General features: G+C 37.1%; 1 protein-coding gene across 1 annotated transcript in view; it reads left to right on the top strand.

Annotated features, from left to right (window-relative positions):
* CEP128 (centrosomal protein 128kDa) overlaps nt 1-22,488 on the top strand; it is a 477,957-nt gene that overhangs the window by 145,282 nt on the left and 310,187 nt on the right. Inside the window, exon 15 of the mRNA XM_011949470.1 lies at nt 19,050-19,400. Within this exon, the coding sequence (XP_011804860.1) occupies nt 19,050-19,400 (351 nt within the window). The remainder of the gene's footprint in view (nt 1-19,049; nt 19,401-22,488) is intronic.

Below are 22,488 nucleotides of genomic sequence, written 5' to 3' on the forward strand. Positions count from 1 at the left end.
GCTATAAATTTCCCTCTACACACTGCTTTAAATGTGTCCCAGAGATTCTGGTATGTTGTATCTTTGTTCTCATTGGTTTCAAAGAACATTTTTATTTCTGCCTTCTTTTCGTTATGTGCCCAGTAGTCATTCAGGGGCAGGTTGTTGAGGTTCCATGTAGTTGAATGGTTTTGATTGAGTTTCTTAGTCCTGAGTTCTAGTTTGATTGCACTGTTGTTTGAGAGACAGTTTGTTATAATTTCTGTTCTTGTACATTTGCTGAGGGGTGCTTTACTTCCATCTAGGTGGTCAATTTTGGAATAAGTGTGATGTGGTGCTGAGAAGAATGTGTATTCTGTTGATTTGGGGTGGAGAGTTCTGTAGATATCTATTAGGTCTGCTTGATGCAGAGTTGAGTTCAATTCCTGGATATCCTTGTTAACTTTCTGTCTTATTGATCTGTCTGACATTGATAGTGGGGTGTTAAAGTCTCTCATTATTATTGTGTGGGAGTCTAAGTCTCTTTGTAAGTCTCTAAGGACTTGCTTTATGAATCTGGGTGCTCCTCTATTGGGTGCATATGTATTTAGGATAGTTAGCTCTTCTTGTTGAATTGATCCCTTTAGCATTATGTAATGTCCTTTGTCTCTTTTCATCTTTGTTGGTTTAAAGTCTGTTTTATCAGAGACTAGGATTGCAACCCCTGCCTTTTTTTGTTTTCCATTTGCTTGGTAGATCTTCCTCCATCCATTTATTTTGAGCCTTTTTGTGTCTCTGCACGTGGGATGGGTCTCTTGAATATAGCAAAGTGATGGGTCTTGATTCTTTATCCAATTTGCCAGTCTGTGTCTTTTAATTGCACCATTTAGCCTGTTTACATTTAAGGTTAATATTGTTATGTGGCAATTTGGTCCTGTCATTATGATGTTGGCTGGTTATTTTGCTCGTTAGTTGATACAGTTTCTTCCTAGCATCAATGGTCTTTACATTTTGGCATGTTTTTGCAATGGTTGGTACCTGTTGTTCCTTTCCATGTTTAGTGCTTCCTTCAGCAGCTCCTGTAGGGAAGGCCTGGAGGTGACAAAATCTCTCAGCATTTGCTTGTGTGTAATGCATTTTATTTCTCCTTCACTTATGAAACTTAGTTTGGCTGGATATGAAATTCTGGATTGAAAATTGTTTTCTTTAAGAATGTTGAATATTGGCCCTCACTGTCTTCTGGCATATAGAGTTTCTGCCGAGAGATCTGCTGTTAGTTTGATGGGCTTCCCTTTGTGGGTAACCCGACCTTTCTCTCTGGCTGCCCTTAACATTTTTCCCTTCATTTCAACTTTGGTGAATCTGACGATTATGTGTCTTGGAGTTTGTCTTCTCGAGGAGTATCTTTGTCGCGTTCTGTGTATTTCCTGAATTTGAATGTTGGCCTGCCTTGCTAGGTTGGGGAAGTTCTCCTGGATAATATCCTGCAGAGTGTTTTCCAACTTGGTTCCGTTCTCCCCGTCACTTTCGGGTACACCAATCAGACGTAGATTTGGTGTTTTCACATAATCCCATATTTCTTGGAGACTTTGTTCATTTCTTTTTACTCTTTTCTCTCTAAACTTCTCTTCTCACTTCATTTCATTCATTTGATCTTCAATCTCTGATACTCTTTCTTCCAGTTGATCGAGTTGGTTACTGAAGCTTGTGCATTTGTCACGTAGTTCTTGTGTCATGGTTTTCATCTCTATCAGGTCGTTTATGGACTTCTCTGCATTGGTTATTCTAGTTATCCATTCGTCAAATCTTTTTTCAAAGTTTTTAGTTTCTTTGTGTTGGGTTCGTAGTTCCTCCTTTAGCTCTGAGAAATCTGATCGACTGAATCCTTCTTCTCTCAACTCATGAAAGTCATTCTCCATCCAGCTTTGTTTCGTTGCTGGCGAGGAGCTGCATTCCTTTGAAGGGGGAGAGGCGCTCTGATTTTTTGAATTTTGGGCTTTTCTGCCCTGCTTTTTCCCCATCTTTGTAGTTTTATCTGCCTTTGGTCTTTGATGATGGTGATGTACAGATGGAGTTTTGGTGTGGATGTCCTTTCTGTTTGTTAGTTTTCCTTCTAACAGTCAGGACCCTCGGCTGCAGGTCTGTTGGAGTTTGCTTGAGGTCCACTCAAGTTAGGCTACTTCCAGTTAGGCTCTCCTTGTTAGGCTACTTAGGGGTCAGGGACCCACTTGAGCAGGCAGTCTCCCCGTTCTCAGATCTCAGCCTCTGTGCTGGGAGAATCACTGCTCTCTTCAAAGTTGTCAGACAGGGATATTTACATCTGCAGAGGTTTCTGCTGCTTCTTGTTTAGCTATGCCCTGTCCCTAGAGGTCCGTAATAGTTGTTTTTTTTTCCAGTTTTTTGAATTTGCTTTCACAGGGGAGGAATGTTTCCTGAAGACACATCGGAGGTTTTGGTTGGGAAGGGCCATTTGGCTTTTATTCTGAATGCATGTGGTAGCATAGTCTCTGTATGATTTCTTCAGCTGTAAACAGCGTCAGTGACATATGTTGTTTTCTTGGTGGTTTAGGGTACAATTATTAGTGGAGGCTGTGGTGAATTTTTCCTGGGGATGGAGATGTCAACTGGGTAAGTTCTTTGGGTCTTCATAGTGGCAATGGTGGGCCAAGCATGCTTGATCTTGGGCTCCAGGGCAGATTTTGGGTCTTCATACGGCTTGCTTGCATGCAGGTAGTGGTAGCGGTGGTCCAGGTTGGTGATTGTGTTCTCAGATCCCTACACAGGTGCTGTGGTATGAGTCATGGCAGTAGCAGTGGTGAGATGATCCTCGCGGTTCCAAAAAGAATGCTGGTGTTGTCGGTAGGTATGGTACAGGGTTCCCACACACAGCCCAGACGTGCAGCTCCCAGTCTCTCCTGCTTTCTATGGCAACAGCACTGCAGAGTCATGCAGAGGTAGGGGGGATCCTGACATTACACAAGGCTGGGCACAGATGTTATGCTGCCAGTGGGGCATAGTTGCCATGCACAGCCCCATACATGCAGACATCTGGCTACTGTATTGGATGTGCCTGCAGCAGTTTGCAGAAGGGCAAAAGGTGTCTCACTTTTCTGTTTGTGAGTCTGAGCACAGAGACCACTGCCAGTGGGAGGGGATCTCACTCTCCGCCTGTGAGGCCAAGCATAGAGTTTGTGCCACTGCTGGTGGTGGGGTCACTTCTCCTGGTCCCAGCTCTGGAAGGTGCTTGCCTTGGTATCCTTTGTTTCAGAGGTTGCTTTTTTGATGTGTTCTATCCTTTTTTCTCCTGGGACATACTTCCTATGTGCTAGAGTACTAGGGACCCCACACTACCTTTGGGTTCAGCCAGTTCTGTGCTGCTGTAGCCTTCTGGGGGACACAGGGAGATGTTCGTGGACACCCAGGATGTGTAGATATTGGGACTGTGGTTCTCAGGGCAGGATGTAGACCTATGATGGCTGTGCTGTCACAGAGGCACCCAGCTGTAGCTGCTCGTGTCTCTGGGTTGGGGTGAGTAACCCAGCACAAGTTCCTGTCTGGTGCAGGGCCCTTGTGGGATGTTCAGACCTCTGTCCTTGATAGTGTTAGGGTTCATGTGGATAAAGGAGCTCTCCAGTGTTTCAGATTGCAGCAGTTTGTGGTGGGAATGTGAACAGCTGAAGTTCTCTCACGTACCCTTTTTCTGTAATACCAATCCCCTCTGGGTCTTCTGCTGATCCCAGTTGAGCTGGTCTCTTGTTACCTGTACCTTGTGTTCCCCTGGTGTTTCCTGAGAGTTCTCTGTTAAACTCTAGTGTTCTCTCCTCGATGTTCTATTTGAGGTATGAGAATCGATTTGCAATTTTGGTTCTTGCTTCTGTAAAGAGTGGGTATCTGTGTCTCTGGTTAGCCATCTTGAACTCAAATTGACCTAAATTTTTAACTTTAATAGTTAATTTTACTTAATTTAAACATAAGTAGAAATTTGTAGGTGGTAATGTGATTGGATGGTGTGAAATTGGGCTAGGAGCCATGTCTTAAATTCTTAGTGGCATAGAAAGTACACTGATTTTACTTTAATTATTTGAATATTGGGTGGCTTTATGGGGGAGGTGTTGATGCATTTTATTGAGGGCCTATTTAAAGAAAAATTGCCCAAAGCCACCCCTTTCTATGTCTTCTCGAATCAAAAAAGGATTATTATATTTATTTGAAACAATATTTATTTTTGAAAAACAAAGTCTGTCCTCTATTTAGCTTTCCTTAGTTTCTGTTTCCTCCTTGTGTTTAAAATGGAAAATTGCTTCCTTCCAAGTGCACAAGTTTATTGTATTACATAAGATAATGTGTCTGTTCTCTTTCAAATAAACTATAATGTTCTATAATGATGTAAGGCAATAATATTAGGTATTATGTTACATTTAGTTTTTCTCCCTCAATATTTGTTATATATTTCAGAATAATATATATATTTTAAATTTGTCTGTGTAATTTCTCTTAGTCTTCTCTGCTGCCACATCAATATTGGTGAGACATAGGTGTATGTCTTTTATTGATACCTGCCTTGGCCTATTGCATTTCATAGCAAATCTATAATGAAGTTGTTCTCACTTAATCAAAAGCAGTCTCAAATACCAATCTGCTTTAAGCTGAAGAGTTTTATCCTATTTATATTAAAATTTTATTCTCCCAAAGTGCCTACTTTAAACATCAGAGTTGCAGTGTTAAAATTATCAGTCTAATAGGGTGAGAGATAAATTAAGAAAACAGAAATGTACTTTGAGATATGTGTTCCAGGGTCAGAATTTCCCTTGTGTGTTACTGAGGTCTAGATGTTAATTACATATCCCCTGTGTTTTAAGTTAAACACTCTAAAGAAATGTGTATTTAAAATCTTCCATGTAGTGAACATCTAGTGAATGAAAGAGAAGTTAATATTTTATTTCTTCCCAAAGAGATGAATGTGTTTAATTAATAGAACATGATTTTCTGTAGTTTGCTTAAGTTTAGTATCATGTTTTATTAAAAAGTACAAAGAGGTTGTATGAAGCCTCTCATAGGATTTGTTTAGAAATAAGTATTTTTAATCACTAAGACTAAAGAACCTATTATTTGGGATTGATATAGTTTGGGTGTTTCTGCTCCATTTGGCAAAAAGGAAGTGATAATGGTATATGTGATCAAAATTAAAATGATAGAAAAGACAGTAGGTTATATTTTAAAGGAATAATATATGGGATATGGTTATTAGCATGGCCCCTGATGTTTTATTCATCTCCTAATTCACTCATTAAGAATTTGAATCAAGTTTTAAAGATTGTTAGTGAGTTTTGCTTGAGTTGAAAAGAATTGACTCACATTTTAAGTTTGGTATTCTACTTTCAACCAATCACTACTTTAAAAAAAACCATTTGAAAGAGTATGGTCTCAATGAATGATAGCCTAATTTAGCTTCATGTAGGTATAGTTCAGGGCTCCCAGACTTCCTTTGATTGATTTGAATTCTTTTATTCAAAGAGACTTGCCTTAGTTCTCCTGACTGTGGAAAATTGATTACTTGTCCTCTCAGTATCAGTTCATGAAACACTCAAATTATGCTGAAATGAATGAGTTCATCAAGACATGCAAGCATATGTCAAACTAATTTCCCAATGGAGGTGAGTAGGGGATGGCTTAATTGAGAATCTGAAAATTTCAGGTAAAACTCTATTAAATTTGTTAATTCTTTAGTTTATTCAATAAAAGCAAAACTTTATAATATCAGTTAGGAGTTAGTACTAGAAATAGAACTGCTGTAGTATTCTATTAGTAAGTGTTTGTAATATCATTGGCAGACATGGCCCTGCTTAGGCTTCCAGGGGTTGGGAAGCTGCTGCTGCAAAGGCCTCTTAGCTAGGACCAAGGGTGAGATCCACTGCAGAACAAAATAAATAATGTCTGTATGACTAGTAGCATACGGTATGACTAGACTGTATGACTATTATGTCCAAATTAGCAAGAATATGGTCCCTGCTTCACTTCCACATTCCAAATCTCTAAACATTGCATCTAATTGAGAGATCCTAATTTTTTCCCCAAAACCTAGTTCAAGTGAGTGCTGAGTATTCAGTTTTTGGATTTCCATATGATAGGAGAATATGTTAGAGGGAGGTGGCAATGGGGGCTGATTGCTATTGGGTCATACCTGACAGTGCCAGTAATCAGGTTTTCTTTTAGTTGAAAGACAGGACCTTTCCTTGTATTTTTCATTGCCCTTGAGCAGCCTTGTGTCCTTAGTTGGCACCCAAGCAAATGTCGGTTGAATTCATGTTAATCTTAATATCACATTTATAGGTATATATACACATATCAATAATGTTATATTCAATATATAATTTCTTTGAAGATTTTTTTAAAGCATCTAGTTCATTTTAGTTTAGTTTAATTGCATTTAGATGCAATTAACTGGTCACAAGGAAACTGTAAAATGTTCCAACAAGCTAGAAGTCAGCCTAATTTCAATAAATACAAAATATGAATACAATTTATATATATATATGTTTTTGCACTTGAGTCAGCTATTTTTCTATTTTTCTCCCGTTTAGATGCAGCATTTATATTCATTCAATATTTTCATTTAGTCCCTATTTTAAAGAAGTCATATTATGGACAGGGATTAGTTTAATTTTTGTTCATAGGGTCAGTATTATAGATAATTAATTGAATTATATTTCAAGTGGAATTCTATCATTGGCTTGTCTACCACTTACTAGCTTTAATGTTACTGCATTTCCCTTGGAAAGAATGAAACTTTATATGCCTGTGGTTGAAATATCATTATCATTGCAGTATATCATTTTGATACATTTAGGCAATTGCTAGTTTTCATTGTACTGTGCTTCTGGAAACCATATTATGAAACACATCATTGCAGTTTGGTTTGTGTGGTTTTATATAAGAAATACTGGAATTAATTGTGTGCATACCAAGGTTTTGTAACCAAAACACATTAAAATGAACTTGTCATTAATTCAAAGTTTTAAATCTTTTATTTAAAAATGATTAAAATTTTAAAATTATTCTTTATGTTCTGTAAAATGAGTATAATGTAAACATCCACATAATTTTCAGTACACACATTTATTCTAGCATACGAAAAAGTGTGTTATATATAGTATATAAATATATAAAAATGTAACTATAAATCTACAACTATTGTATCATGTATATGGTATTTCCGTAACTGACAGTTTAGTTAGTATAAACATTAAAATAATAATTTACAGTTAATTTTTTTGTCCTAAAATTTAGAAGAGGTTTTCTCAGATATCATAAAACTGGAAAAATGGAATAAGTTGAATAAGTGGCTTTTTTTCTTCACTAATTTTTCAGGATGAAATAGAGGCTTTACAAATAATTGATTTTCCATTTGTCCTGTCCCTTATCTTGGGATCATTCTTTTCAAATGTTGTAGAGTCAAATTAATTTGCAGTGTTACAAAAAGCTTTACTTGTGAATATTTGGGAGTCGTGTCTTGTTGTTCAGGTTCGCATGTTGATCTTTTTCCTCTTTACCATTTTCCTCTCAAGCCCCTTTCCCTTACTGACACTGGTGTTAAGGGAGCTTTGATCATGAAAGAAGATAGTACTAGGCATATTTTGGCATGAGTGGTGTTGGGAGCTGTGTCACTTCCTGAATTGGCTGGCATGGGAATTCATTTTATTTCCTCCATCTCTGTTTCTGTCTCTTTTTTCCCCATTGCCCACTCTTTTTCTCTTTAATACTTTCTGTAGTAACTGTTAAATTAACTTCTTTTGTTTCCTTAGCCACTACCTATTTTTTTTTTTTTTTTAACATATGGCTATTGTTTTGAAGAAAGTATCATTTCTTTCTTCACCATAAAATCAGATAAAGGCACTCAGGAATGAAGTGTTAACATATACTTGGCAGCATAAATTTGGAAGAGAGGCAAGATTTGAAATAGAGCCCAAAGAATTGTTCATATATATCACATTTATTAAAAATAACTGAGAGATGTCTCTCTTGCCTACTAGGCCCTATAGTTCTCTGGAGCGATAGAACACAGAAATATGCTATCTTATTCATCTTTATGTCTCAGCAACGAGGATATTGCTGAGTGCAGTAAATATTTATTGAATTGAATGAAAATGTGTACTGTCTTCAGAAAAACTGACGAATGTGTTCTTTTCCAGTCTTTCAAATGCCACAGTTTGTTCTTATGTATGATAAGCCAGCTCCATTGAATTTGATTGCTGAAATTCAATTCAGATGAGAGAAGAATTGGTTCTAAAAGTCCATTCCTGTTTAAAAGGATTCTGTTCAATTATTTTTAATGTTGTCATAATATTTAATATCCTAGTGTTAGCATAAAGTCTTTTGGTGATTAATCTTTCTCAAGTACATACCTAATCATGTTATTCTCCTGCTGGAAAACCTTTGAAAGCTTAAACTGGATTTCAGTATCTAAGTCAATTTCTGACCTTACTTTTCTTTTTTTTTTCTTTATTTCTTCTGAAAAAAAAAAAAACAGGATACATGTGCAGAACATGGAGGTTTGTTACATAGGTTATATGTGTGCCATGGTGGTTTGCTATACCTATTGATCCATCCTCTAAGTTCCCTCTCCTCACCCCCCATCCCCCAACAGTCCCCCCTGGTGTGTGTTGTTCCCCTCTTTGTGTCCATGTGTTCTCAGTGTTCAACTCCCACTTATGAAAGAGAGCATGCGGTATTTGGTTTTCTGTCCTTGTGTTGTTTGCTGAGGAGAATGGCTTCCAGCTTCATCCAGATCCCTGCAGAGGACATGATCTCATTCCTTTTTATGGCTGCATAGTATTCCATGGTGTATAGATACCATATTTTCTTTATCTAGTCTATCATTGATGGGAATTTGGGCTGATTCCATGTCTTTGCTATTGTAAATAATGCTGTAGTAAACATACATGTGCATGTGTCTTTACAATAGAATGATTTATATTCCTTTGAGTATATACCCAGTAATGGGATTGCTGGGCCAAATGGTATTTCTGGTTCTAGATTCTTGAGGAATCACCTTACTGTCTTCCACAATGGTCAAACTAATTGACATTCCCACCAACAGTGTAAAAGTGTTCGTGTATCTCCACAGCCTCACCCACGTATCTCCACAGCCTCACCAACATCTGTTGTTTCCTGACTTTTTAATAATCGCCATTCTGACTAGCCTGGGATGGTTTCTCATTGTGGTTTTGATTTGCATTTATCTGATGATCAGTGATGTTGAGCTTGTTTTTTTTTTTTGGAGATGAAGTCTCACACTGTTACCCAGGTTGGAATGCAGTGGCATGATCTTGGTTCACTGCAATCTCTGCCTTCCGGGTTCAAGCGATTCTCCTGCCTCAACCTCCCAAATAGCTGGAATTACCAGCACCCACCACTGTGCCCAGCTAATTTTTTGTGTTTTTAGTAGAGATGGGATTTCACTATGTTGACCAGGCTGGTCGCAAACTCCTGACCTCATGATCCGCCCACCTCGGCCTCCCAAAGTGCTGGGATTACAGGTGTGAGCCACTACACCTGGCCGGTATGGAGCTTTTTTTCGTATGTTTGTTGGCCACGTAAATGTCTTCTTTTGAGAAGCATCTGTTCATATCCTTTGCCCTCTTTTTGATATGGTTGTTTGTTTTTTTTCTTGTAAATATGTTTTAAGTTCCTTCTCAATAAATGCAGAAAAGGCCTTTGATAAAATTCAACATCCCTTCATGTTAAAAACTCAATAAACTAGGTATTGATGGAACATATCTCAAAATAGTAAGGGTTATTTATGACAAACCCACAGCCAATATCATATTGAGTGGGCAAAAGCTGGAAGCATTCCCTTTGAAAACTGATACAAAACAAGGAGACCCTGTCTCACCACTCCTATTCAATATAGCATTGGAAGTTCTGGCCAGGGCAATCAGGCAAGAGAAACAAATAAAGGTATTCAAATAGGAAGAGAGGAAGTCAGTTTGTCTCTGTTTGCAGACAAAATGATTTTATATTTAGAAAATCCCATCATCTCAGCCAAAAAAGTCCTTGAACTGATAAGCAACCTGACCTTATCTTTTAATCTCTCTTTAACCCTCTCAAGCTATTGTCATAATCAGCCACCAGTAGTGAAATCTGTTGCCCATGCGTTTTTATGGTAGTGAATGCTCGTTTCCTTTCTGTAAGTGACCCAATCTTTTCTTCACATTTTAGTTTGCCTACTTTCTCATGTTTCATTTCTTTCTGAGGTCTTGCTGAACAGAGTAGTTTCTCTTGAAACGTACTAATTTAAGTCTGGTTTCTACTAGTTAACAGCGATGTCTGTTCTCTCCTGCTCATTCATATTCACCCCAATCAGTACTTGTACTGAAGTATTTCCTTAGTGCCTAGCCTATTGTCTTTAACATAGGAAGGAATAAGTAAGTAGTCTATGCCTGGTTTAGTTTTAACACAAGTCAGCCTTATCCTGTGATTGTTTTTCTCAGTTCACAAACATTTCAGAAAAACCTCTGCATCAAGGAGATATGATTCCTCTTCAGGAGTTCCTCTTGTCTGGAAGGGACATGGCAACTTAGTTATTAAAGGGGTCGTTTGAATAGTATCCAAGCCATTAACATAGTGAAGTGGAATCAATATTGGATTGAATATTAGGGACGGACCTATGTTTAGTCCTTTCTCTGCCAAAAACTATCTACTTTATCTTGGATTGATCACTCTTCCTGTGCCTCAATTTCCTGATCTGTAAAATAAAGACATTGGATTATGTCACTAATTTTAACATTGTTGCTAGCAAGATATAAAAAGTTCTCTTTATTGAGTTTCTAAAATGTGTCAGTTACTCTTTTGGGTGCTTTATCTTCATGTAGGTTATCATTCCTCTGAAAGTCGGTGTTACTGAGTCCATTTTATAAGTGACGTTGTATTGGGGGAATCCACCCCCAGTATTTCAACGTTGGTTCTTTTGATTTTCCATAAGTGTCAGCCAGCTGAGAAATAAAGATAAAGAGTACAAAGAGAGGAATTTTACGGCTGGGCCGCTGGGGGTGACATCACATCTTGGTAGGACCGAGATACCCACCTGAGCCTCAAACCAGCAAGTTTTTTATTAAGGGTTTCAAAAGGGGAGTGGGTGTAAAACAGGAAATAGGTACAAAGATCACATGCTTCAAAAGGGAAAAAGTAGAACTACTAATAAGGGTCTAACGAAGATCACTTGCTTCTGAGGGAACAGGACAAAGGGAGAAAGCAGAACCACTGATAAGGGTCCAACGAAGATCCCAAGGCAAAGGGCAAAAGCAGAACTACTGAAAAGGGTCTATGTTCAGCAGTCCGCATATTAGATAAACATCTTAAATAACGGAAAACAGTGTTCAAGAGCAGAGAACCGGTCTAATCACAGATTTACTGGGGTGGAGTTTTTCCCCACCCTAGTAAGCCTGCGGGTACTGCAGGAGCCCAGGGCATATCTCAGTCCTTATCTCAACTGCACAAGACAGACATTCCCAGAGCAGCCGTTTATAGACCTCCCCCCAGGAATGCATTCCTTTCCCAGTGTATTAATATTAATATTCCTTGCTAGGAAAATAATTTAGCAGTATCTCTCCTACTTGCACGTCCATTTATAGGCTCTCTGCAAGAAGAAAAATATGACTCTTTCTGCCTGATCCCACAGGCAGTCAGACCTTATGGTTGTCTTCCCTTGTTCCCTAAAAATTGCTGTTACTCTGTTCTTTTTCAAGGTGCACTGATTTCATATTGTTCAAACACACATGTTTTACAATCAATTTGTATAGTTAACACAATTATCACAGTGGTCCTGAGGTGGTGTACATCCTCAGCTTATGAAGATAACAGGATTAAGAGAGTAAAGTAAAGACAGGCATAAGAAATTATAAAAGTATTATTTGGGGACTGATAAATGTCCATGAAATCTTCACCATTTATGTTCCTCTACCGTGTCTCCCGCTGGTTCCTCTGTTCGGGGTCCCTGACTTCCCATGACAACGTTGCTTTGGTTCACGAAGGGTAAGCACCCTTCTAAGGTCACAGGATAGCAGAGGTGGGATTTGAACGCAAGCCTGAGTGACTCATTCTCTTTCCATGATATGCCACTGTCTTCCGAGAGATGTGACTTTTCAGTCATTACAGTCTGGCAGTTTTCTCACTTACCCTTATGAGTTTCTATACAAAGTACGTAAATACTATAAATGAAAATGATTATTTAAAATATGTATTGTTTAGAGTATCCTGGCTTATTTGGGGGTAGATTTTCCATTTTTGATATATGTTTTTAAATGTTCACCAAGGTGCCCAGTCTCTCGTGTGTGTTCACTGTCAAGTGTTAGTAAAGGAAAGATTGCATTATATTGTATTATACTTTTGTTCCATCAGTGAACAAATAAGTAGTTATTGTTGCCACCTATATGGTAGTCTACTTTATGTCTCTTAAAGCCTCATGGAAAATGTTTTAAATGCAGGCTTAACCGTTCTTTTCTGGCATTTGAGAACTTGGATGATAAGTAGTTTTCTACACTGCAATAAAGTTTTACTTAAATAATAATAAGGAGAATTCACTGTGTCTAGACTACAAAAAATATAGTTTATTTTAAGCGCCTGGTTTCTGAGAGTCTAAAATTTTGCTCCATACAGGTAGCTGGTGCCCAAGTGACCAGCCCCTAATTAAAACTTTGGACACAATGAGCTTTCCAGATAGATAACACTTTATACGTCTTGTCAGAATTCACTGCTGGAGGAATTGAACATGCCCTGTGTAATTTCACTGGGAGTAATTTCTTGGAGTGTGCACCTACTTTCCACTGGACTTCACTTCATGTGCCTTTTTGTCTTTGCTAATTTTGCTTTGTATCTCTCCTCTTTAATAAATCTTAACATAATTATGACTGTAATATGCTGAGTCCTATAAATCCTTCTAACTACCAGCAAACCTGAGACCTTCAACGCAACTATCCATCAACATTTATTCCCACTTGAAGAAAGAAAGAGAAAAGAAGGGGAATTGAATGGTATAACGTTTTAGATTTAGATGGAGCTTTTGTAAGCTTTTTGGCATTGTATGGGCAAAAATGTATGGTAATATGGATAATTCTGTTTTTGAGTTGTTCCTTTTTTTGACACTGCTTATATAGCGAGAAATAAACATGGACTTAATTAAGTGATACAAAATTTAACCATTCTGCTTTAGTGGCTGAGATAATTTCACACAATCTAAATATAAAAAGTTCTTCAGTGTAGAAGATGCCTCCAGGAATGTATAATAGTAATAATGGAACTGAAAATCATTATAATGGAATAAATAAGAAAAATGCTTTTCATTTAGCATTTCATGTAGTACATCAGGAAGATAATATTTACTACTTGTGCCTTAATATTTACTATAAATATCCTGAAAACATTTATGCATGGATTTATTATGTGTTTGTACACTTACATGCTCTAGGTATATGTGCATGTGTATGTGAGTGAGAGTGTATGTGTGTTGGGAATTGATATGAGGGTTCTGTAGTACAATCCTTTGATTGATGTGGGGTAAATATTTATTACAGTTAGATTTTTCTGATTGATTATTTGAGGAAGATGGATTAAAGAAATGCCAAAACAATGGCTGAATACGATCCTTAGGAGAATATAGGAAGGACCTCTATAATGAATTTTACCTTAAAAATAACGCAGGCTGACAGCAAAGCTGTAGCTACTGATAGTTTCCAGACTCAGGGCAGTTAGAAGAGGTGTTCATCCAGGACAAATTCAAACCTATTGATTAGTGAAAATCACACTTATTTACAAGAAGATCCATACCGTTTTCTGTTCTTTTATACTCACATACCCAATCAATGACATGATCTTTTCAAATATTATTCAAAGTGAATTATTGCATGTAGCATGTTAATATAAAAGTCTGCCATTTTTAAATGTGAGAACAAAAGAGTTTGCCTGCATAAGCTCTGGGCTTGAATATGTTAATCCTGTGCTCCTTGTTGTTGCTCTGTAATTACAGAAGAATAAATAACCCTGAACTTATTTTCCTTCTGGGTTCAAGTGAGTTGCTGGAGAAATCCAAAGAATTTGTTGTACTCTTGGGCCCATTATCAATTTGAAACTATCTAACTAGAACCTTATTTCTGTTTGTCATCTTTTAAACATCTATCAGTTGTTCATTTCCTCTTTTCCTACTGTGATTTTTTCAGATCTTCTCACTATTAAATTATACAATTTAACTCATTTCCATCCTCCCTCATCAGAGAGCTACTTTCCTGCCATTTTAGAAGGACTGCCTTTTTGTTAGGAGTTGGTCCTCAGATAAGTTTACTTCTTGACTTACTAAATTTAAGACGCCTGTGAGTTCTAAGTGTAGAAAGTTATGAAGCTGCTGCGGGAAGTCAGGGACCCCAAATGGAGGGACTCACTGACACCGTGGCAGAAGAACATAAATTGTGAAGATTTCATGAACATTTATCACTTCCCCAATCAATACTCCTGTGATTTCCTATGCCTGTCTTTACTTTAATCTCTGAATCCCGTCATCTTCGTGAGGAGGATGTATGTCACCTCAGGACCCTGTGATGATTGCGTTAACTGCACAGATTGTTTGTAGAGCATGTGTGCTTGAACAATATGAAATCTGGGCACCTTGAAAAAAAGAACAGGATAACAGAAATGTTCAGGAAACAAGGGAGATAACCTTAAACTCTAACTGCCGGTGAGACGGGCGGAACAGAGCCATATTTCTCTTCTTTCAAAAGCAAATAGGAGAAATATCGCTGAATTCTTTTTCTCAGCAAGGAACATCCCTGAGAAAGAGAATGCGCCCCTGAGGGTAGGCCTCTGAAGTTGCCACTTTTGGGGCAGCTGTCTTTTACAGTTGAAGACGAAGGCGAAGGGATTAAATAAGTCCCCATCTCCTATAGTGCTCCCAGGCTTATTAAGACGGGGAAATTTCTGCCTAAGAAATTTTGGTCAGACCAGTTGTCTGGTCTCAAACCCTGTCTCCTGATAAGATGTTATCAATGACAATGCGTGCCTGAAACTTCATTAGCAATTTAAATTTCACCCCATCCTGTGGTCCTGTGATCTCGCCCTGCCTCCATTTGCTTTGTGGTATTTTATTACCTTGTGAAGCATGTGATCTCTGTAACCCACACCCTATTTGTGCACTCCCTCCTCTTTGAAAATTGCTGATAAAAACTTGCTGGTTTTACGGCTCAGAGAGCACCATGGAACCTGCCAACATGTGATGTCTCCTCCGGACACCCAGCTTTAAAATTTCTCTCTCTTGTACTCTTTCCCTTTATTTCTCAGAGCAGCCAACACTTAGGGAAATAGAAAAGAACCCACGTTGAATATCGGGGCTGGGGTTCCCCCGATATGAAGCCATTAGATATTTGAAAGTCTGGAGATGAGGAGTTAGTATGGCCTCTGAGTGTAGGACTCACTAGTACCTACTAATATCTGTCTACCTAAATACTCATCTACCAAGGATATTGTGTAGGTGAGATGATTCATAATATTGGAACTTTATAGAGTTATTTAGATTTAAGAGGCTAAATGATAGAAGAGACTTAGGAAATGAGATTATGAAATAAGAAGAGGAACATAGAGAGCTAGTGAAAAGTGGTATTGTGAAAGTTAAGGAAGCAGAGAGTTAGAATGAGCAAGGGGTTATTAACAGTGTCACATGCTATAAGGAAACTAGGTGAAGGAAATTTTTGTTTGTTTTGTTTTGTTTTGACTGAATTTTGCTCTGTGGCCTTGGCTGGAGTGCAGTGGCAGAAGCTCAGCTCACTGCAAGCTCCACCTCCTGGGTTCAAGCTGTTCTTGTGCCTCAGCCTCCTGAGTAGCTGGGATTACAGGTATGTGCCACCACACCCAGCTAATTTTTGTGTGTTTAGTAGGAGACAGGGATTTTGCTGTGTTGCCCAGGCTGGTCTCGAACTCCTGAGCTCAAGTGATCCACCCACCTCGGCCTCCCAAAGTAAGGTTTTTAAAGAGTTTTCGTATTTGGCTGTAGGTGATCTTTGGGGATCTTGATGAGAGCTGTTTTCATAGTATGATGGAAACCAGACGTAGTGAACCAAGTGAACTGAAATAAGGTTGTGGGGGCATCAAGTATGAACTACTCTTTCCAGGAGCTTGGCTTAAGAGGTAGATGAGTACATGGTGCTGGGTAGAAGATAATGTAGGATTGAGAAAAGTGCTTTTGTTGGTGGTGTTTTTCTTTTTTTAATTTTTAAAAATCTTTACTGTTAGTTTTTGAGATGAGAGAAGTAAAGTGGAATATTCAAGTAGGAAAATCACAGAGATAGGCTATTTGTCTAAGGAAGAATCCTCTTTCCTTGGATGCTGGAAAAGAGAAGAAATTGACCATTGGTAAATTTTAAAATACAAGTAGGATATATTTGGAGTATCCTGCATTAACTGCCTGCCTCAATTTTACTTTTGAAGGAGGAACTATAGTACATACCAAAACCAAGGGTAAAAATGGTAGGGTCAGAGATGAGACTTTTCGTAATAATGGCCCTTGCGTGAAGTGGGTTGAGGCATGTGGAAGACTTTCTGGGTGCCAATGAGTTGACTCTCAGTGTGTGGTCACATCAACTGATAATCCTGTGTGACGTTTCTTACAGGACTCAACCCGACATAGGAATTAAGAATTTTTTAAGTTCACCTAGAGTTGATGGTTTTGTTGGTAATGTTCAGTGAAAGAACAGTTTAAAGAGGGAGGCTAGGTGTAAGCAAGAGACTGGCTAAAGTGAAAAAATACCGTGTTTAGGTTAGAAAGCCAGGATTTAAAGCTAGCAAAAGAAATCTCAAGGGAGTGGTTATCTCCTTGACAATGAAGCACAGATAACACAGAAGGAAGAGGGTGTAATAGCTGATTAGATTGGTAATTAAATCCAAGAGTTATGGGAAGAGGGTGGAGTGAGGAACTTCTTGCTTTAAAGGTGGCAGTTCTTATAAAAACACCAAGATAAAACCATGGCAGCGGGTGACTGAAGAGGCATGGAGTTGGGGTCATCTTAGAATCTGGAAGTTTAGCAATAGGTTGATAACATGGGCTCTAGAAGCAGACTATCCAGGTCCAAATCCCTGTGCCCTCACTTATTAGGTGTGTGATCTTGAACAAATTATTAACTGCAGCAAATGTTGGTTTTCACTGAAATGGGGATAATAGTGTCTCATTTTAGATTTGTGTTGGGATTGAATGAGGTAATTCATATAAAGCATTAAATCTTTGGTATAACTCGACTACTCAATGCATTTCAGTCGCAGTCATAGTTAGTTGATTATTATTGCTCCTTTTCTTTTAAATCTCAGCTTATACATCACCTCCTATGGGAGACTCTCTGCAGCCACACTGTAGACGATAGACGCCTTTAGGTAACTCTTCATCATGTTTTAGCACCTAGGACTATCTACTATAATTTAATGGTTGGTAAAAATACCTCCCTAATTAGAGTTAGCTTCTCTGGTATTAAGACTGTGTCCTATTAATTTTCTATAAACCATATCTCTGATAAACAGGAAGCGTAACCACTTTCTTTCCAAGGATTTGTTGAAAAGAAAAATCAGTTCCATTTCTCTTTTGATGAGGAATCACTTGATTGCTGCTTGTTAATCAAGTTGATTTCTAGCATATTGGTAACACTTTTAGGATAAGAGCAAAAGGTAATTACAAGGGTTTTTCTGATCTTATTGTAGAATTTTCTACACACACAAGTACACAGTTCTCAATTTCCCATTTGGGTGGATGAAGTGTCTTCCAGGCTGCCTTGAATTTAGCAAACTGGAGAAATGCACACTTGTTGCCTAGAAAATGAAGTTTGTTTTTGAGGCATTTAAGAAAATGTTTGCTGTAATGTCAAACTATGATTTTAATCATGAGGGAGATTATATTTAACCTTATTTGAGCCATAGATCATGGAATCTGGACCTGGAAACTCTGCTGCTGGGGCCAAAAGAGCTTGGTAAATGTTTCTAGTTTCATTTGTCTGGGCCTTAGTTCAGTGGAGATGTTATTTATTGTTTATCCAACTCACAACCTCATTCTAGCCCCTTGAACCCATTCTTATTTGGACACATGACCTTTTTATGTTACCTTGGTTGCCACTAACTATTTGGAAAGTAAGGCTCAGGAGGGGCAGCTTATGTGACCCATTGTAAGCGCTTTATTTCTGAATTTATCACTTTCTTACAAAGCTTTACAAAAGTGGCTTAATGTTAATGATTCTTTAATGGCTTAATGTTAATGATTATTTTATTTGTATAAACTTACTTAAAACAGTATCTTCTCATTTTTAAACTTAAAATAGATATTTACTTATTCTTAAAATATGTATTAATCATGATGATTTAGTGTAATTTCCAAATATATAATCACCATCCTGGCTTTAGGGAAGCTAGACTTAAGGTTTTTTTCTTGATTAGAGAAATATTCAAAATACAGTTAAATTAAATGTGTTTATAAATGTGTACTATAATGATTCATATCAGCTTGGGATAAGTGCTTCAATATATAATATTATGTTGGTTTATCTGGAAATAATCAATGTATAAGCACTTTATTGGGAACCTAGTGTAGTGTTATCTATGCTGATGTTTCTGTCACTTTATTGTTACTTATTTTTTTTTTTTTTATTATTTTGTTTTGCTGCCAGAAAGCAAAATGTTATATATGATTGCTACTAATAGTTCTCTGATAACCTGACACATTTTAAAACATTAATATTTCTTCAGTTGGACAAAACAGTAGGTTGTTACTAAGATAATGCACATTGTTTTCTTCAAAAGTGCCTTCTATTTTAGTGACAGTCAATTGGAAACCCATGTTTTCCTTTTTTGGTTAATAAAATAGTCCAAAAAAGAGGGAATATTTATATAAAAAATTATTCCCAACTAATGTGGTTATAAAATACAAAGAAAATGACTCATATATTCTAAATTGATTGTTAATGAATTTTAATACAGATGATTTCCATTTCAGTGACATTAGAGATTCTTGTTTGATGATATGCTACACATCCAGTTTTGACAAGGATTTGTTCCTAATGTTTCACATACTTTATTCCTAGAATTTAACACGTGAACTGGAGAATGGGGAAAAACAGCAACTCCAGATGTTGGATCGACTTAAGGAGATCCAGAGTCACTTTGACACATGTGAGGCCGAGCGTAAGCATGCTGACCTTCAGATCTCAGAGCTGACTCGCCATGCGGAGGATGCAACCAAGCAGGCTGAGCAGTACCTCAGTGAGCTCCAGCAGTCAGAGGCCCTGAAAGAGGAGGCGGAGAAGAGAAGGGAAGACCTGAAACTGAAAGCTCAAGAATCCATTAGGCAGTGGAAGCTTAAACATAAGAAGTTAGAGCGAGCATTGGAGAAACAATCTGAAATGGTTGACGAACTGACAGGCAAGAATAATCAGGTATAAAAGCCACATTCCTAAGGAATGGTTTTCACTGTGACCCAACCATCAATTCATCTATCCTTTGAAAAAACACTTTGCATATAATCAATATGCCCTTGATAGAAGAATCCTTATGGTTGGCTGTTTCAAAGTATAAAGGTTAATTTTTAAATATTTTTTACTTAAGCCTTTTCATAATTTAATATTATGTGGCTTTTCAGAGTTGGCCCATCAATAGATGTACCCCTTGCCCCAGTGTAGGTGTAAGTTTCCTAAATTGAATTATTCTTTAAGCTCCTGATATTCCAATGGAAGAAAATTACTAAATCTTCCTTATTTTCACACAACTTTCCTCCCAATGCATGTATTTTAAAATCTCATTTATTTATATATTTCAACTAGGTATTGGTTAGAAAGAAGCATTTAAAAAATGCAGTAGTTACTAGGGCCATTTACTGGCAGCAACTGTAATGGGCTTACTTAAATGTGTACGCTGAGGATCTCACTGACTGAGCAGTGTTATGGGATCACAACCCTCTTCAAGACTTTGCTTTTATGCCCTTTTGATAGCAACAAAACGCATTTCACTCATCTAAGTATGCATTTCACATTAACTTTTCTCTTGTATAATCAGTTACTTTAAATGGATTTTATGCTCCTCTGTTGATTCTCATCTGATATATCTTTGGGTTGAATTAAACCCAGATGTTTATAAGATAATAAGCAGGAAAGTCGTGATTGATTTTTATCCATGTTTATTCTTGGTTTATCATTTGTGCTTTGTCATTTGTCACTTGTCAAGAACTCTGTACATTCCAAAAGAATAATCATTTGGATAAGTTGACTTTCTTTGAGAAGAAAACAAAATGTAGGGCATTATATTTATAAAATCAATTTTCAGCATTTAAGAGTGACAGATGCTTACTTCAGATGAGCTGTCATGGAAAAGATACTTTATCTTTTACATATGAATTTCTCGGACATATAGAAGATGAAAGAAATGATCATTTTGCACTCACTGCAGATTGCTTTTCATTTTAACCCATCTGACACATACTGGGTGGCTGGTTGCCCTGAAGTAAAGCAGTTCTGAAGCTTTCAGACTTGTGCCTGAACTGATCTGATCCCAGGAAATTGCTCTATCTTGATTATTCTGTTGTCAGCCTGATCTGGCAACTGGCTCAGTGAGCCTGACTGGAAGGTAGGTAGGTGGCTAGCAAGAGGAGTGGTTGAGGGAATTGACTGATTGAAAATCTCATCTGGAGATTTTACTTAATTAGAAGAGATTTAGAAGGGTCCATGTCATCATACAGTATTCCAGTCCATGGTGCTGAGACTTTTCTAGGTTGAGTTTTCAGAATATTAAAAATTGTTTAACAATGATTTCCCAGAATACTTCCAATTATTTTTATCACTTAGCATTACTAATGATAAGCAAAGAAGCAGTTTTAAAGTGATTACCACAGTTAAGGTCGTAACACAATTATCACAGCAGGCGTTGTAATTTCTCCTTTAAAAGCCTTAAAAATTAATGCAGCATGTTGCAGTTAGAGCAATGGTTTTTCAAGGAAAAAGAGTAAGAAATGTGCTCAGTAAATCTGTGATGTGGAAATACATGGTAAATAATTTTGGAAAAATTTTCAAAAAATATATTACTGAATATTATTTCAAAGGGATATTCTTAATAAAATCACAAAGCCACCTTAACACATTTGTAATACAGCTACTTTCTTTTTGATTTTTAGGGATAATTATTTTCAAAAACTGACTCCAAGGTATTTTGGAAGGGTGTATTAAAATAAAAATTATACCAATTTACAAATATAACATATGGTGGCTTGAAGAATAAATTACTTAATAAGTACCCTTACTGAGTCATTTTATATGCTCCTATGATGCTCTCCTCATATTTGCAGTATGGTTCTGTGTCTACCGCCAGTTTTCTTTTTCTAGCATAATTTATTTTCTGCTTTAAGATTTGTTACTTAAAAAATATACTACATGACAAAAGGCTTTTTTCCTCTTAAAAACTTCTCCAATTTATTTCTTTTTTCCTGCTTTTTACATTTCTGGAATCTTAGTAAGATTATAAGATTCCATATTACAAAACTACTTCGTTACTGAATAATGTGTAATATCAAATCGCATATCACTGCAGAAAAAAAAAAACCCAGACAGATCAAATTGTATCCTTTCCTCAAAGACAATTGAATGGATGTTTACATCAGGGAATTATGGTGTACTTCAGGGATATGTAGGTAATACATATTAGGAGACTGAAAACTTAAAAGATACAAATAATCTAGCCGTAAGTTGTGGTATTTTTGCTTCTCTTTTTCTTTTAAGGTACTGTTTGAAATCATTGGTTTGTACAGGTGCTTTGAAAACGACAAAGACTGGACTCCGATCATAGTATATACTTTTCTGAATGTTTCCAATTTTTTTCATATTCTTTTTTAATATAGATAATGGGAATACTTTCCAGGGTTTCTTTTTCCCCCCTGCTGAATTGGCAGAATAATTGGCTTACTTATGTATTGAGCTTTTTGCTTGATAGTATTTGACTTCAAGAAGCTTAAATTACCATATATTCCTTCTGCATATTTCCCTCCTGCTGGCAAAAAAAGAGTTATATGTAATATATGCTATCTTGTAAAATCTGAGTTTTTGAATGGTTGAAAGTAAGAAGGATCAGTGCCAGAGTGTATGATGTATGATTTTTTGAATGCATATATAGTCCTATCACATACCGTTCAAGAAATGCTAGAGTATGTATTAGTATAATCCAGCCATCTGCCTGCATTTTCCCTCACATGCAGGTAAAACAAACAAAACAAAACAAAACAAAACAAAAACATTGAGTAATCCCCTCATCTACCTTTTAGTTAATTAAAAACAAACAAACAAACTGTATATATAATACTTTGTGTTCAGGTCTTTGAGGACTTGTCTTCTGTTTCTATAATTGCCATGGTTTTAGATAGTATCATTCTTTTGGCTTCACACAGCTGTTTTCCGGGCTTTTTTCAATAATCTTTTCTTTTGCCCCTTCTTTGGAAGCTTGGACTGCCTGGTTAGAACATTCTTTTCCCATTTTTGCTCTTGA

Source organism: Colobus angolensis, unplaced genomic scaffold (genome assembly GCF_000951035.1).
Source record: "Colobus angolensis palliatus isolate OR3802 unplaced genomic scaffold, Cang.pa_1.0 Scaffold3, whole genome shotgun sequence".
In the NCBI taxonomy this organism is placed as follows: Eukaryota; Metazoa; Chordata; class Mammalia; order Primates; family Cercopithecidae; genus Colobus; species Colobus angolensis.